Source organism: Diospyros lotus, chromosome 6, assembly GCF_014633365.1.
Source record: "Diospyros lotus cultivar Yz01 chromosome 6, ASM1463336v1, whole genome shotgun sequence".
NCBI lineage: Eukaryota > Viridiplantae > Streptophyta > Magnoliopsida > Ericales > Ebenaceae > Diospyros > Diospyros lotus.
The window spans coordinates 20,876,618-20,893,734 of record NC_068343.1 but is presented as its reverse complement, the minus strand read 5'-3'; the positions used below and the strand labels follow the sequence as shown (position 1 = coordinate 20,893,734).

Below are 17,117 nucleotides of genomic sequence, written 5' to 3'. Positions count from 1 at the left end.
ATAATTTATTATTATTTATATTAGGATAGAAGGTGATTATTGTTAAATACAATATTAAAACTAAAAACAAAATATATTTATTTTTAGTTAGTCTATAAAGTATTACTAATAGGAGGAACAAATATCATTAAGTTTTATTCCTTGTTATTTTGTTATATCGTTGATACAAATTTGAAGATTACTAATAGAAGGTGTAATGTTGTTATGACAGCAAATTTGAGACACCGCATATAGAAGATAGATTTGGCAATTTGAAGCTGCTTACATAAACAATTTAATGGGGGAAAAACAATTTTCACTCCACACGAACATTAATGGTTTCAATGCTGAACAGCCAGTAAATGGGTTCTCTCATACACCAACATAATATTTAGACCATTCATCTGCCATTGGTTCTGCTCTCATAACACAACTTAACATTACCGCACAAATTAAGTACAAGTCAACCTATGTCTCCAATGGAGTCCAGTTAAATAGAAAACCCCTATTAAACATTTAGACCATTCATATGCCATTGGTTCTGCTCTCATAACACAACTTAACATTACAGCACAAATAAGGTACAAGTCAACCTATATCTCCAATGGATTCCAGTTAAATAGAAAACCCCTATTAAACACAAAGCAAACTGAAGGCCACTGTCAACTGAATCATTTGAATCAACACGAGTCTAATGCGCCCGCGTTTGCTTAACAAACGTGCCGGCATCCGAGTCCTAGACCAAGGAGAATATGTAGCCTCCAATTGCTGCAAAATGCAGTAACAGATTCTAAGCTCACCAGCTCCTTCTTCAATCACTTGTAGCTTGGAAGAAATCCATTGCCCTCGATGCAAAGTGATCTTTCCACTCAGCAGGGCTTGCGAAAGGCATAAGACCGCACATCAATGGGAGAAAGAGAAGTATGGTCGCATAGAACATAGATCGCCTAATCCAGTGTGGAAATATGGTCTTCCTGTATGTCTCTCCTCCAGGCACAGTAACGGGACCATAGAGAATAAGAAACAAAGTTGAGGTACAAATGTTGGAGAGAAAATGCAACAAGCACAGAACTGCCCAATAACCGAGCCAATGAGATCCCCTGCCCCCCAATGTGTCCACACAAAACCTGCCTGCCCAACCGCAGGCAAAGCCTAGCAAGATAATGAATGTAACTGGCATTCTCTGTGCTGAAGCTGAAGAACGGATGAGAAGCAAATAAACAATTGCCAGGATCATCAACATACCAAATATCATTCGGCTAACAACCTGAACCAGACACCACAGGATCTGCAGTCCTGAATTGACAGAGGCCATAGGCTTTGGGAGCCACCAAGATTTGGAAACCTGAAACAGAATAAGCCCTACTAAGTACTTGTCTAGGCACCTAGATACAGAAAAAGCAGCCAGAAAATATTATTAAGTCATAGCAGAGTAATAATTAGTCAGCTACAATTGATAGATAATAGTAGCAGAAATAATAGCGACCCCCATTTTTGGCAACAACTGAGAAAAGCCTTACTTTCACAATCTTGGTGGCATGAGATTTTATTATGATTAAACAATATGTTGGATCTTGAACAGCAGTAAACTACCCAAGCACATAAATAAGCTCTGGAAAGGACACATTCTAGTAAAAAAGTATGTTAAGTGTTGAGAATTAATATTAGTTTCATTGTATTAGGTGTTGTCTATATTAGTTGCACCTTGTACATAGCAGTTACACTAGTTTATTATAAATACCTGTAACCCTACCTTAGTATAATTGAATTAGTTTTTACTCCAGTCTCTCTTTTCCTCTTCTTTTCTCTCATTTCACATGGTATCAGAGCCAATCAAGAGGTGAATCTGGAGAATTGGATTTGATATAAAATCAAACATCAAATCTTGTCTAGGTTAGTTGCAATCTGCATCCTCTCACATTGAGGATTTTTCCTGCACTGCAATCTGATGATCCAGTGGTGTTCCAATCTGATTGAGATCTGGGTGTGCTACAATCTGGATCTGGTGACCTAATCTCCACATTGCAATCTGGTTGCTTCCTGTGATCTGCGGTCTTGCTTCCTGAGATCTGATCATTGGAATTGCAATTCAGGGATCAAGTTCTTAATCACAATTCCAGATCTTTCATTCTGACTGCAACATCCAGAGGATTGCACATTAGCTAGAGTTTGATCTGGTTCTGGAGGTTCGGACTCTGTTGGATTGTTGCTATTGATCTGTCGAAAGCTAGTGTTTGCCAAACAGATCTATCTTGGTGGTCATGGTAGAGGTGGCTGGACAGGCAAGTGGACAAGGACCTGTTCCTCAGCTAATTTATGGGGAAGAACTGACTGAGTTCCATCAATTTCAAGCAACAAAGACGGTGTCTTCCTCCATGGCTTCTGCTGCCCAGGAAACCAGTCCAATCTCTACTTCAGTTGCTTCTTTAGCAGCAGGTTTTGCACCTGTTGCTTCATCTTGTATTTCTTTGGCAACAGGTTCTCCTTCACTACTTAGCCCTTGGACAATTGATTCTACAGCCTCTGAACATATTATCTGGTAGTAAGTCCTCGTTCTTCCATTTTAATTCATCTCATACACTTAATCCAATTACTGTGGCTTCTGTTCCCACAGGCATAGGTCACGCTAATCCATTAGCTTCATTGTCTCTAAACTCTGTTTTATATGTTCCTAAGAGGGTGTTTGGCTTACCGATTTGACTGCTTATAAGCTATTCATTTAGCTTATAAGCTGTCAAGCTTATTTTGTTAAGTGTTTGGTATGTCTTAGGAGCTTAAAAGCTCTCATACCAGCATTAGAAAAATGCTTCAACCCCCCCCCCCCCCCGCCCCCCCGAGTTTCCCAAAAACGCTAGTATGAGCTTATTTGCGTTGACTGATTAAATGATTAATTTACCCTCAAACAAAATTGTGATTTTCAACCTATATCCTTCTTCTCCCTCTACCTAATTTGATCCCCCGCCGCCAAACCCATTTCCGGCCGCCATCGTCAATGTCGCCCCAGCTGTTCGCATCTCGCCGTTCGCCCCAGCCCATCATCGTCGCCGTTCATCTACGATTAATCCGTCCACTATATATATATATATAACATATATTATATATATTATAGTTAAATATATATATATGTTAACATATATATTAATGTATATTGAATTAATATATTTAATATTTTTATTAAAAATTAGTATTTTTATGAATTTTATTTGCATTATTCAGCATGTCTATTTTTGTCTTTTTGTCAAGTTTTGCTAACTTATCAGCTCTTTCAAACCAAACACATAACTGTTAACTGATAGCTTAAAAACACATTTATCCAAACATGTTATCAGCTTAAACGCTATCCAACTTTTAAACTTTACACAACTTAAAAGCTTAGCAAAAAAAAGCTAAGCCAAACAGCCTCTAACTGTCCCTACAATCTAATTTCTGTTAGACGCCTGACCAAATCACTTAATTGTCATATCATCTTTGATTCTGAATCTGTCTTAGTCCAAGATCGGGATAATGGACAAATAATTGGCAAATAACATGAGTTTGGGAGACTTTATCATCTTTTTTGCCATCTTTTTGTGCTAATTCAACAACTTCACCTCTGTTTATTCATTGTGGGATGGTCCACATTTATCTTTACTCAAATAGATGGTTCCTTCCTCATCTTCTTGTGATTCTTTGGAATGTGAATCTTGTTGATTAGGGAAGCATGTACGTGTCAAGCCCTCAGGTTGAGGGCTGGTCAATTGAGGGAATTCCAGTGAATTCCGAGAAAGAAGAATTGAATTTTAGGGAGAAGCAAATAGAATGAGGTAGGGAGAAAGAACAGAAGGAACGAGGAAAAGGGAGAAATAGAGAACGGGGGATGAAAGGAAGTCAAGAGAGAGAATTGAGGAGAAGACTTGTTCATTATTCTCGATGCCCCCTACTCATACTATAGTAGGTCTCTTATATAGCCTCCAACAACCATAACAACATTCTAATAATATAATAGCTAACTAACATAACAACCAAAACAGTAAGCTAATTCCCTAACCACTTAACCCCCATCTAGTTAGCAATTATCGGCTCATACAAGTAGTTATTAACGACCATTTACTGATTCACCCCTAGAGTTGTGACAATCCCCTCCCCTTCAAATAATTCTTGTCCCCAAGAATTGACAGCTGCAAACCTTGATCTTCAACCAATGCCTTCACAAACTAATGTATTCCTCTTCTATTTTTCCTTTTTCGACTTCTCCTTTTTTCCTTTTGTCTCTTATGTTCTTCTTTTGCTTGTCCTCCTGCAAATATAAAATGTAGACCTCGACAATCTTTGTGTCCATGTTGTAAATTCCAATATGTTCCTTAACCTTTGCTAAGACCAGGTCAACTGCCAATATACCGCTGATAATCCCTTTTACAATAATGGGAAGGAAACTCAAACTTGCTTGCAGCCAAGATCTGATTTGATACTACAACTCACCAACGAGATTTGGAACACGCAAAATAGCAAAAAACCTTTCCACAATCTTCCTGGACTCATCATGTTTCTTCCATTCATCTTGCTTCAATTGTGTCCTCTATTCCTCCTAAGTTGTTTCCTGCTTGCTTTCATACACCAACGACTCTTCTTCAACAGTTACCACCTCCAATGGTTTCACATTGCTTTCTCCGGTATATGCCATTCCTTCCTTGGCATCCATAATTACCTGATTTGCTTCAGTTGATTTATCAACTTCTTGCTGCAAACTCGAGTTAGACGTAGAGATCCCTTTATTCTGTTGGCTGCTCTTAAGAAAATTTTTAAGTGGCAACCCATACTTTCTACAAATGGCTTCCAGTGCCAATTCTTGCAGCCTCACCTTCTCCACTGCTTGTTCCACCATAGTAAGACGAGATATTCACCATAAGCCTCAACGTAACATGAAGACCATTAGTGAATCTTGATACAAAATAAGACTCATTCAAGGTTGGATGGGAGTGGAGCGCCTGTGCTTTTAGTTTCTCAAACTTGACCAAATACTCCCTGACCAAGTCCTCGTGTTTCAGCTTGTTGAACTCCTCGTCATAACTCTTGTCTCCAACCTGATTCTTCTTGGTAGACTTATAAAAAATTCATCAATCTTACTTGAACCTTTCAATTTGTTATCACTACAATCCCAAGTATTTGCAATTCCTGTATCCATCACCCAATCACCGTCCACAACTGCAATCGCTGGAATACACCTGCAATCTTGGATCGTTCTTGATCCCGTTCGGATGTGCGAGCTCGCCTGAACGTAATGGCACGACTTTCACCCACCAATCACCCAAAAACAGAAGTACGGTACTATTCCTATCTTCAACCAAGACCACTTCTTGCATCGGTACCATCTTCACGTCCGTACGTAAGCTTCAATCAAGACAGCTTCTTGCACCACCACCAACTTAGCGTTCGTTTGTAAGCTTCAATCAAGACTGTTTCTTGCACCTGCACCAGCTTCACGTTCGTCCATATTGCCTCGTCTTGGGTCGCGCCTTGCTCGCGTCCGTCAACCCAAATCACCTGTTTTCATTCGTCCATTCTGCCTCCTGTAATCGTGTTGGACTTCCTCGCTAATAAATTCCGAGGTTGCTCCTTGCTTACGTCCGCCAACCAGATTGCTTGCTTTCGTTTGTCCGTTTTGCCTCTTATAATTGCGCTGGACTTGCACGCTAGTAAATTCTGATGCCTGCCACACCATGATGGCTTCCTTTGGTAACTCCACAGCCAATTTGACTGGCTCTAATACCACTTGTCAAGCCCTTAGGTTGAGAGCTGGTCAATTGAGGGAATTTGAGTGAATTTTGAGAAAGAAGAATTGAATTTTAGGGAGAAGATAGAATGAGGAAGGGAGAAAGAATGAGGAAGAAGGAGAAATAGAGAACGAGAGAGGCATGAGAGGAAGTCAAGGGAGAGAATCAAAGAGAAGATTTGTTCATTATTCTCGATGCCCCCTCCTCATATTGCCATAGGTCTCTTATACAACCTCCAGGAACCATAATAACATTCTAACAATATAATAGCTAACTAACATAATAGCCAAAACAGTAAGCTAATTCCCTAACCACTTAACCCCCATCTAGTTAGAAACTAATGGCTCATACTAGTTATTAACGACCATTTACTGATTCACCCCTAGGGTCGTGATAGTACGATCTTCTCCTAGTCGAGTTAATAAACAAGCAGATGCTCCAGGTTCATATTCTCTTTCTGTAGTTGCAGCTCTAGCTCCTATTGACAATAATGTCCCTTCCAACAGTGCCATTATTCCTCCAGCATCCAGGCCTGTTCAACATCCTCTTCATCAAAGTACACATTCAACTCAAACTCCTTATCCCATTTACACTTGCTTGAACTATCATAAATTATCTTCTACCTATTCTGCATTTGTTTCTGCTCACTCTTCTATTTCTATCCCCAAAACATATGCAGAAGCTCTTGCTCATCCTGGCTAGTCCTGTGCTAGGGATGAGGAGATGTCAGATTTACTAGCTAATAGAACTTGGGATTTAGTTCCACTTCCTCCAGGGAAATCCTTGGTTGTCGCTGGTTTTTTACTGTTAAAATTGGTCCTGATGGCTCTGTTGATCACTTAAAAGATTGACTAGTTGCCAAGGGTTATACACAGATTTTTGGTCTAGACCATGGTGATAGATTCTCCCCAGTAGCTAAGTTTGCTTAAGTTCGCTTGGTCTAGACCATGGCTTGAAGCAGTCTCCTCGGTGTTGGTTTGGTTGTTTTAGTTCTGTTGTTCAGTCCTTTGGTTTGACTAAAAGTAGTGTTCTAAAACGTGCTAGTCGGGCGCCAAACTGGGGCCTAATGCCTAGGACGCCTAGGTGGCGCCTATGTAATTTCATGTTATTTACAGATAAATTAAAGTTAAAAAGACAAATAAAACTTATATATGTGTTTATATATATAAACAGATAAATATATAAACAGATCTGTTTATATGGAAACATATATATATATATATTCATATATAAATTGGGATGGCTAAGGCGGAGAAAGAACAGTGGAGATGGAGCTTGAGTCCGGGAGGACGCGTCAACGAGGGTGGAGCTTGACGGCAGAGATGGAGCTTGAGTCAGGGAGGACGCGTCGGCGAGGGTGGAGCTTGACGGCAGAGATGGAGCTTGAGTCAGGGAGGATGCGTCAGCGAGGGTGGAGTTTGACGGCGGCGATGGCAGTGAGGAGGTCATGATGGAGCTAGAGGCAACGATGAGGTACCGGCGGCATTCAGGCAGCGGCGACCTTAGGCTAGAGAAAGGGGAGGCGACTGAGAGATAAGCAAAAAAATAAGTGTCCTAGGCGGCGCCTAGGGGGGCCGACTAGGCCAAATTCGTGGCGGCTGCTTAGGTCGATTTTTAGAACACTGACTAAAAGTGAAGCTGATCATTTAGTTTTCTATTACCATGCTTCTAGTGGTGTCATCTATTTAGTGGTCTGTGTGGATGATTGTCATTACTATTGATAATGAGCAATGGATTTCTCAATTAAAGAATCATCTTCATTCCGATTTTTCAAACTAAAGATTTGGGTTGGTTGTGTGTCATGTCCCTAGGAGGATTAGAAGGGTAATATTGTGATAGAGATATAATAAAGGGGTAATATTGTAATAGGCTTATATTAGTTTGTTAGGAGATATTTGGTTGTTTGTTAGGAACACATGGGTGCTGTTAGAAATTAGTTAAGGAGCTACCTCTGCTTATAAAAAGACCCATTGTAAGAGGAGATGATTATGCATGAATTGATGAAATGAAATTCTGATTCTCTCTACAATTCTCTCCCTTCTCCCTCTTGTTTCTCTCTACTGCTCTCCCTCAATTCTCTCTAATTTCTCCCCCCATTTCTATTCAAATATCCCTCTAAACTTTATGTTCTTAATCTTAAGCCTTTCGGATCCCTCCGAATGCCAATTTTAACCTGTTATGAACCCTAGGTTCATGACACCGTGGTATTTCTTGGGTATTGAAATTGCTCAATCTAAGCATGGTATTTGTATATCCTAGTCGAAGTATGCTCTTGATATCTTAGAAGAGACAAGTATGATGGATTTTAGATGTATTGATACACCTATGGATCCAAATACAAAGCTGGTCCCTGGTCAAGGGAGCCCATTGCTGATCCAGGGAGGATTAGGAGATTGGTTAAGAAGCTGAATTATCTTACAATCACCAGACCTGACCTTGTTTGTGCAGTTAGTGTGGCTAGCCAGTTTTTGGACTCACATTGTAAGAGTCATTGGCATTCTTTGATGCCTATCTTGTGGTAAATCAAGAGCTCACCTAGTAGAGGTTTGTTATTTCAAGATAATGGTCATACACAAGTTACAGGTTATGCTGATGCTGATTGGGCTGGTTATACTTTTGACAAACGCTCTACTTCAGATTATTGTGCAATGAATGGAGGAAATTTCACTTCTAGGAGTAAGAAAAAACATGTAGCTAGATCTAGTATGGCACTAGCTACATGTGAGCTGATTTGGATTAAATAGCTTCTTTAGGAGCTACGGTTTGGAGATTCAAGGTCCATGTGGCTCATGTGTGACAATTAGACTGCTCTTCATATTGCTCTAACCCAGTTTTTCATGAGAGGACCAAACATATTGAAATAGACTGCCATTTTGTGTGTGAGAAACTGGTTTCTGGAGAGATTACCACTAATTTGTGGGTATTAATGACCAGCTGACTGACATGTTCACTAAAGCATCTCAAGGTCTGAGGATTAACTACATTTTTACCAAGCTAGGCACATATGACATGTATGTGCTTGCTTGAAGGGAAGTGTTGAGAATTCATATTACTTTGATTGTATTAGGTGCTGTATATATTAGTTGTACTTTGTACCTAATTTAGATAACTTGTACATTGCAGTTACAGACAGTAGTTTAGTATAAAGACTTGTAACCCTAGCTCAGTAAAATTGAATGAAGTTTTTCCTCTAATCTCTCTTTTCCACCTTCTTTTCTCTCAGTTCTGTACATCATTTCACAGAAAGACCCAATTTTGAGGAATAAACATCTTGCAAGAGTATTCCTCTATTAAAAGAATCTTCCCAAGTTAAAGTAAAAAACCAATTCTCTGGTGGACAAAGTCCAAGGGCGGCAGTTAGCTTGTGGGCTAAGTTGCTCATTGGATAAGCATATGCAAAATAGAATATTTTTAAAAATGGCATTTACAATTTAACTATGAGAAAACTCAAATGTAGGAATTAATTGTGCTGTAATTGATTAATATTTCAGGAGGGTATAGGATTATTCATTTCTTATAGATACCCAAAACAATAGCAATCAGCAAATGTTTAGAAGCACTAGATCAATGAAAGCCAGAACAAGGATAAATGCATTACCTGAGATGGGGTGCATGATGCAGTAGCTTCAATTATCCTGCTATATGAATAAACATAAGTTCCATAGGCAAGTGAGGCCAACATGATGAGCAACCCACCAACAAGACAGTCTACGCATTTTCTGAGCAGCTCAGCATGCCTTGTTTCTTCTAATTCACTTTTGAATTTCTCTTCTTTAAATGATGCCTTTGAAATACCCATGGATAATTTACACCTCTCTATGAAATTTGAATGAGAACTAAGAGCTAATTGTTTCTCTTTCAATTCCAACCTTTTCACAATCAGACCAATCTCAAATTCCTTCAGGTCATTGGAACGAGTTTGTTCAATGACAGATTTTTCAAGGGCTCCATGCATGGATTGGCTAATTACAGAATACTCCATGCGGGGTGAAACACAATCCAACTGCCGGTTTAATACTCCATGAAGAATCAACTCCCGATTTATTGAATCTGGTGGCGTATTTTGTTCTGTCTCTTCAAGAATGTTAAAATGTTCCTCAGAGCTGATAGTATGCTGGACCATTTCTGATTGACAACCTTCTTCTAATCCAGAACCACATGTGAAACCATGTTCTTTGTTGACAGATGCCCCAGGAGTTGCATCTAAATAGTTAGTTCGTTTGTTCACATATCCTGAATGCTCCCCTGTATGTTGGGAAGATTCATTAATTAATCTGAGAGTCATTAAGGTGCTCCGGAATGATTTCTCAAAGTTCCTTGCAAATGAATCAAACCTGTCCCCAAAAACCTGTATTACACATCCAACGAAGACAAACTATATAATTTCTCAGTATAAAAAATTCAATATGTTGAACAACAATGTTAACTATTAGTGGAAACTTAACTTGACAACCAGTCAAGAGATGAATCAGCAGTTATGATGTGGCTTACATTCGCTAAAGATTCTTTGACAGCCAAAGCATAGATCTGCAAGTGATTGGTTAAAATAAAAACCATTAGTACAATTTTCTATAAGAACAAGATAAAGCCTGCATAATATGTGTAAAATAATGACTCCCATCATTCCAGGAGGGTTTCATCTCTCAGGACACTAATTGTTCAATAAATTCACGAGAAACACCTGGATGATCTACAGCTGAAAAATAGTAACCATGTAAAATTTCAATAATAGGTGAATTTATGACAATGTGAACCTTCAACAACAGGTAAAATTTGCAACAATAACACATCGAAAACCTTCATTCATGGTTATTTGGACCCCATCAATAGGATTAGGATTCCACAATAATACATCTCAAAAGGGGAAGCAGAGAGGTACCTGAGAAAGATGATCCAAATATATTGTTTGCCCACCAGCATCCTTTCTTTCCAGAACCTGAGAATAAAGACAATATACCCAATGTTATAAGTAAAATGTAGTTAGCAAGAAGAGAGAGGGGCTGGGGTGTGGTAGTTCTCAAGATAAACATATATCATAGTCACAAATACAAACTTGAATGATAGTGAATGAACAAATTATGCTTGGCAAGATTTTTAAAGCTAATATTAAGATGCCTACTCCATACAACGAGAAGAAAAAATCTTTAGCCTCAACCTCAAACAATAGACTAATAATAGACCCACAGCTACTGATATCAACCTCCAATATATATATTTGATTGATGCAATTTTGACCTTGTGATTCCCATTTGGCTTTCCATGTAAAATTGTAGACTAAGCATACATGATTGATTTTTTTTTACTATGCAATTAAGTTTTAGATGAACTAAATTGGATAAAATAAATAGGATTAAAAACAATTAACTAAATAAGGAGAAACCTTGACCTTGGACCTTTTTTAAATTAATTTTAGGAATTCTAAATCAAAACTTTTAATTTGTTTATGAAGAGAACTCTCTAAATAAGCATTAAATTCTTTTGGTCGATGACGCAGTGTGTAGCACGTGTGTGAAGAAAACACACCAAAATAAACCCTTGAAAGAACAAACTTCAATGGCCGAAACTTGGCTTTCAAGAAGATGCAAAAACAAGGCTGTTTTGCAAAGAAAACCCAAATAGATTGATGAAATTTGTATTGAGAAAAACTTGATTACAAACTTTAGATCCTAGGCATATTTATAGTATTTGGCTAATCCAAATCCATCTAATATTTGTAAACAAAATCCAACTAAAATCCTAATAGAAATAAAATCCTAATCCAACATGAAGTAGAATCATAAATCAAGTAGAAACATGAAGTTGAATCCTAAATCAAGTAGAATTCTAAAACTTAAGAAGTATTAAAATAACATAAAGTAGAATCCTAAATCAAGTAGAATTCTAAAACTTAAGAAGTATTAAAATATTGTTCCGGCGTGGTCGGGTCTGTTTTGGGCTGGGTTTTGATCGGTGACCGTATCAGTCGGTAATAGTTTTGCATGTAGAAGGATATCTGCAACATTTTTTCCACAATGAATGCGCTCTCTCTTGGTTCTTTAATTAAATAACAAAAGAGCAACTAGTAAGCAGCCATGCTAGGACAGGTAAATCTCCAGTGTATAACTCCTAGAATGCCCAATCTTTGAAAACACATAAACAACAATAACATTAATCTCTATCCATGCCCATATTTTCTCCAAGAACATTATATCCTATGTCGATCTACAGGGCTGTTTAGTTGAGGAAAATCCCAGTTTTTTGGATAATTACTCCACAGAAAATGGAAACTTACATAACTTGTTAAAATACAAGAATTTTCCAAATAGAAAATGGAGATTGAACTAAACTTGGAAAACACCTAAAATAAGTTTTCTAAGTTTTGCTTATTAATTTGGAGATTTGGGAAGCATGGTTTTCCAAAAAATTTCCCCAAATTATTTCCATCTCATTCTCTAACACAAGTTACATAAAATAAATTAAAACATCTCTCTTTTTTGAAAAGATGTTCAAATTTTCTATCTTTGGAAATTAGGCTTCTGCATTTCTAACATTTTAATTAACATTTGAATACATTTTTCAAATTTTCTATGAAAATGAAAACTATAGATTTTATAGAAAATTGGAGACACAAAACTGAAAATCAATTTCTACAACAGACAGCCTCTAACAGTTTCCCACTAAATTGTTCTTCGTCTTCAATCTTCCTTTATCATTTTTGCTACCTACTTTTTTCCGTCCTATGCACTCTTCTAACAAGAGCATCTATTGATCATCTTCTCAGTTGTCACATTACCAAACCATCTTAATTGCATCTCACATATCTTACTCTCAATAGAAACCACTCCAATCTTATTATTGATACCCTCATTTCTAATGCTGCTTTTTTTTTTTTTTTGGAAGGGGGGGTATGGCTATGCATTCATTGTAATATTTTCATCTTAGTTATGCTCATATTTTATACATGTTGGTATTTTATTGCTCAACATGCTGTGATATATGATAGAGCTAGTCTTATAACCTACTAGTTTTAAAGGGATTTTAAAAATCACATAAAATGTCAACAGCGTTTCTCCATTTTAACTATTTTAACTTAATTTTATAAGTAACATTTTCAATAATCTCTCCATCTTTTTGAATAATTGAATAAAGATATTTGAACTGATTTTTCCTTACAATGACTTGATTTCAAGTCTCATCATAATATTGTATATACTTATATTTTTACTAAAGTTGTATTCTATATATTTGACTTTTGATTTATTCAACTTAAAGCCTTTAGATTCTTGGGTGTTGGTCCAGACCTCAAGCTCAGTATTCTAAAGCATACTTCCATTCCTTGAAACTGTTTGTACCTTTCAGTTGCTATTGTAACTGAAAGCTAGAAAGCCTATAAATAGGCAATCAGTTAGAGGATGGGGATTCATTGTGAGATAATAAAAGAATCCTCTCTCTCTCTCTCTCGGTTCTTTCTGCTTTATTTCTCCCTCAACTTCTCTCTTTTCCGGTTTCTTCCTAAAGAAATCAGATCCTTAGATTTGACATCCACCACCTCGGTTTAACACCTTCAAAAACTAGAATTTCTAGCCTTGGCATCAGTGTGTGGCGGAGAGCTTGATAGCATCCTCTTCCCTGAATTATCTGATCTAATTCAGGTCATTCCTCAGCTTCCTGTAAGTCAGAAGTATGAGGAAGGATTCCAGCTCCTGGTAGAATCAGATCTGTAGTGGATCTTAGAGGAAAATCCACTGGTAGGCTGGCCTGAGGCATCTTTGAAAACATGTTCAAGAATCGATCCAGCTTTTGGCCGAAACTAGAGAACTCCTCCTTGACTCCTTTCTCAGAAGTATGAGGAAGGATTCCAGCTCCTGCTAGAATCGGATCTATAGTGGATCTTAGAGGAAAATCCATTGGTAGGCTGGCTTGAGGCATCTTTGAAAACATGTTCAATAATCGATCCAGCCTTTGGTCGAAACTAGAGAACTCTTCCTTGACTCCTTTCTACAGCGTCTGCACAATCTCCCTGGTTGCAGCATTCTCGGCCCTGCTTTGACTCACCTCCTGAGTCTGACACAAACCAAACTCCATAGTGTCCAACCTTGTCTCCAATTGTTTCATCCGAGTGCCTTCCGCCATCTCCACTTATCACTTCTTTGGAATTTTGCCTCTGAGAACAGCCTCCAAGAATTGCCTTGCTCTGATACCAAATGTCAGGTTCCTAGACCTGATCTAGGGTTTCTTTAGGTATGTAGGAAGAAATTGAGAATGGGAGAAGTTGAGGGAGATAAAACAGAAAGAACCGAGAGAGAGAGAGAGAGAGAAGTTTATAGGGAAAAAGATTCAGTTATTTCTCATAATGAATCCCCATACTCCAATAGATTGCCTTTTTATAGACTATCTAACTTTCGGTTGCAATTGTAACTGAAAGGTACAAGTTGTATCAGCAGCAAACCAAATACAACAAGAAAAATACAAGTAAGCTATATTTACTGCTTTAATCCTTGGATCTTGACACAGTTTTGTTGTGCAGCTCAATAGCTTGACCCCTCTGTAATTTCTTCAATTTTAAACATCTTTGTTTTATGTATTTATTTATTTATTTTGGTAAACAGGCACTAGATTGTCTTTTGTCCACCGTTACGCTTCCTTTCTGATTTAAGAATCACATTGAATAATTTTGTTAATCATAAAATGATTTCTTCCCCCATGCATTTTGATGCTTTTATCAAGATACTATTTGATCCATCCGTTTTACCATTTTTCATACTTTCTGTGGCTTGTTTCACTTCTTCTGAATAAACACGCCCATACAACATACAACTCCTATCATTTTAGGATACCAAGATGTCCCAAGGTAAATGTACTCTTATATTCCAAAAATCCAACATGATTAATTCTGTTCTGACATTTCCACATATGTCCTCTTTCATGAGATCTATTTATCACCTAGCACAAGGGAACTATGCATTGCATCTATGGATGTTCAATGGATGCATCTCACTCATATATTAAAAAGACGTCCTTAGTCTAAGAGGTTCTCCAATTTGTGAGAGTTAGGGTAGGGATGCTTTTGTACGCAACCTTGCCCTTGCTTTTCAAAGAAGCTGTTTCCGCAACTTGAATTCACGATTTTGTAGTCACAAAGGAACAACCTTACCATTGCTGACAAGGCTTGACCATTGTCCCCCTTATAGATTAAGCTTAAGAAATTCTTTACTTCCCCTTGATAAAAATCTGTTTAAATCCAAATTTATGGTCCTGTCACAACCTCAAAATATGTGCAGATAATAATACAATGTTACAAAAATTAAACTTGAATTCGTGGAGAGATGAATGACAGGACCATGACTATCAATAGGCCACCTATTTTTATTACTAAGCATGCTCTCCTCGAGGAGTGTAACTACATACCACTTTCCAAAATCCAACCAAAACGCATAAACTTGAAACTTGGCATTTAGAAACTTGAAATTTGCCAGCGAAAAAAGTAAAGAGAAACAATATCTGTCTGAAAATCAGCCTTACAAAATTCAGTCTTCTAAAGGTAAATCTTCAAGAACAACCATCTTTGAGAGGAAAAAAAAATTTCTTTAAACCCCCCACAAAAAAAATTTGCAAGAAAAGTCACAACTTTTCTCCATAGAAACAGAGGCAGAGAAAGAAAGAGTTAATGCAACACCTGTGCGACAACAGCTGCAATCGACATTCCAAGAGTAAGCGCCAAAGCGTCCACATCGGCCTCCTTTTGCCGAGCCGAACAGCCGATCGAGACTCTAGGGTTTCTTTGCCTACTGGCAAGGCGAACCCCTCTTTGCGCGCAGTGAGTGGCAGAGCAAGACGATGACGTTGAAGACGAGGGCTCATCGAGGACGTCCACGGGGACCTTCTTCTTCTTCTTCTTCTTCATCATCTTCATCTTTTTCTTGTTAACGGTGATGGATTTTCCGGAATTGACGGTGGATTTTGAGGGCGACGGGATTCCGGGCTCGGGACCGAAGTCGGCGGCAGAGGGTGCCGGTGGGTGGCCGTTTTGCGTCGGTGCGAGAGCGACTGTTGGGGAGTGGAGGGGTTCCACAGAGGGTGACGCTGCCGCTACTGGTTCCATGGAAGATCGAAGCGTTGATCAGAAGAACCGTTGAATTAGATCATATCTATGTGATTTTTGTTTGGGTGATGGGCCCACAGCCCACAATGGACTCAACCAAACATTCCTTTTCTTAATGTTCATAAGTTGCCGAAGTATCTTAACGGTAAAAAAAAAAAATGTTCTTTCACAAACTCATATCTGTCTACAAATCTCAAGAGAATATAAGAAAAAATACATAAAAAAATTTCAAATCTAAATAATTGAATTTCATCTTTAATGTTTGACACACTATATTTTTTATAAAATTGAATTCTATAGTATAATTATTAAAGCATATTTTTATCTTTTTTCCATAAAAAATTTCATTTAAAAAGAGATGATTTTTATTTTCCATGCAAATTAGAAAATACTTTTCTTTCTAACTAAATACTATCATACACACCCTAAGTATTTGTTTTCTTATGGACATATCCTAAACTTCACCAAGAATTATGCAAAATTTTGCATCATCAATTTCTTAATGAATTTCCCTTTTCATTCTATTGAATAAACATGTATGATTTTCTTTTGAATTTGTGGAGATGTATAAATAGAATTGTTATATTATTTGCGTTAGAATAATTATTATATTGACTGACGCGAACAATTGGAGACAAGAGGTGTGGGTCCCACACCCTCCTGTTAGTCCACGTGTTGTTTGATGCTCTCAATATATAAATAACATTCTAAGGAGCATTCCAATATAACTTTTGCAACATTATCATTATATGATGTCAAAATATTTAACATTTGAAGAAAAATTCATTCGATCTCTTTAAATCCTTAATTTCATTATCACTTCTAAAAGCACATTCTTCATATGCAAATCACCTAGTTGTATCAATTGATGCCTTAAGCTATAAGCATTGATGCTGTAAGCTACAAGCATTTATTTTCTATTCACAAAAGTGAACTTTTGAAGCACTCTCGTTAAGAATCATGCTAGATCCAGATCATTTTTGTACATCTTAAATTATATAAAGAGGTATTATGATCAAAATACCCATTGTCTCAATGCGTCTCTATGCATTTCATGAGGGACATTTTTATTATTAATATATCTTTGTGTAGTTCAAAGTGTACACAAATGTGTATCAATAGTATTATTCATCTCGTTAAATATTGAGATTGATTCATAAGATTCTCACTTTTACTTCAAAAAATTTGGTGAGAGGAGTTTGGAACTTTTCCCTCAAATAAAGTACAATCTTTTTTCATCTTTAACTTTTTTCCAACTTTGAAACCTGTCAATTGTAAAAATAGTTTGCCTAGAATGTCCAATTAAT

The 17,117-nt window shown here is 37.5% G+C and overlaps 1 protein-coding gene across 4 annotated transcripts; it reads right to left on the bottom strand.

Moving 5' to 3' along the window:
* Positions 1 to 282: 282 nt before the first annotated feature.
* Positions 283 to 15,879, bottom strand: LOC127804770 (protein CPR-5). Of its 4 annotated transcripts, none has more exons than XM_052341766.1 (5): positions 15,385 to 15,879; positions 10,609 to 10,665; positions 10,175 to 10,256; positions 9,328 to 9,974; positions 283 to 1,324 (listed from the first exon to the last, which is right to left on the bottom strand). In XM_052341766.1, the coding sequence occupies exons 1-5, from the start codon at positions 15,808 to 15,810 to the stop codon at positions 791 to 793; spliced, it is 1,746 nt and encodes a 581-aa protein (XP_052197726.1). In that variant the 5' UTR covers positions 15,811 to 15,879; the 3' UTR covers positions 283 to 790. The 4 variants fall into 4 exon arrangements, with proteins under 4 accessions (XP_052197726.1, XP_052197723.1, XP_052197725.1 ...); XM_052341763.1 differs by having other exon boundaries at positions 9,328 to 10,104; positions 10,221 to 10,256; XM_052341765.1 differs by having other exon boundaries at positions 284 to 1,324; positions 9,328 to 10,077; positions 10,221 to 10,256.
* Positions 15,880 to 17,117: the final 1,238 nt, after the last annotated feature.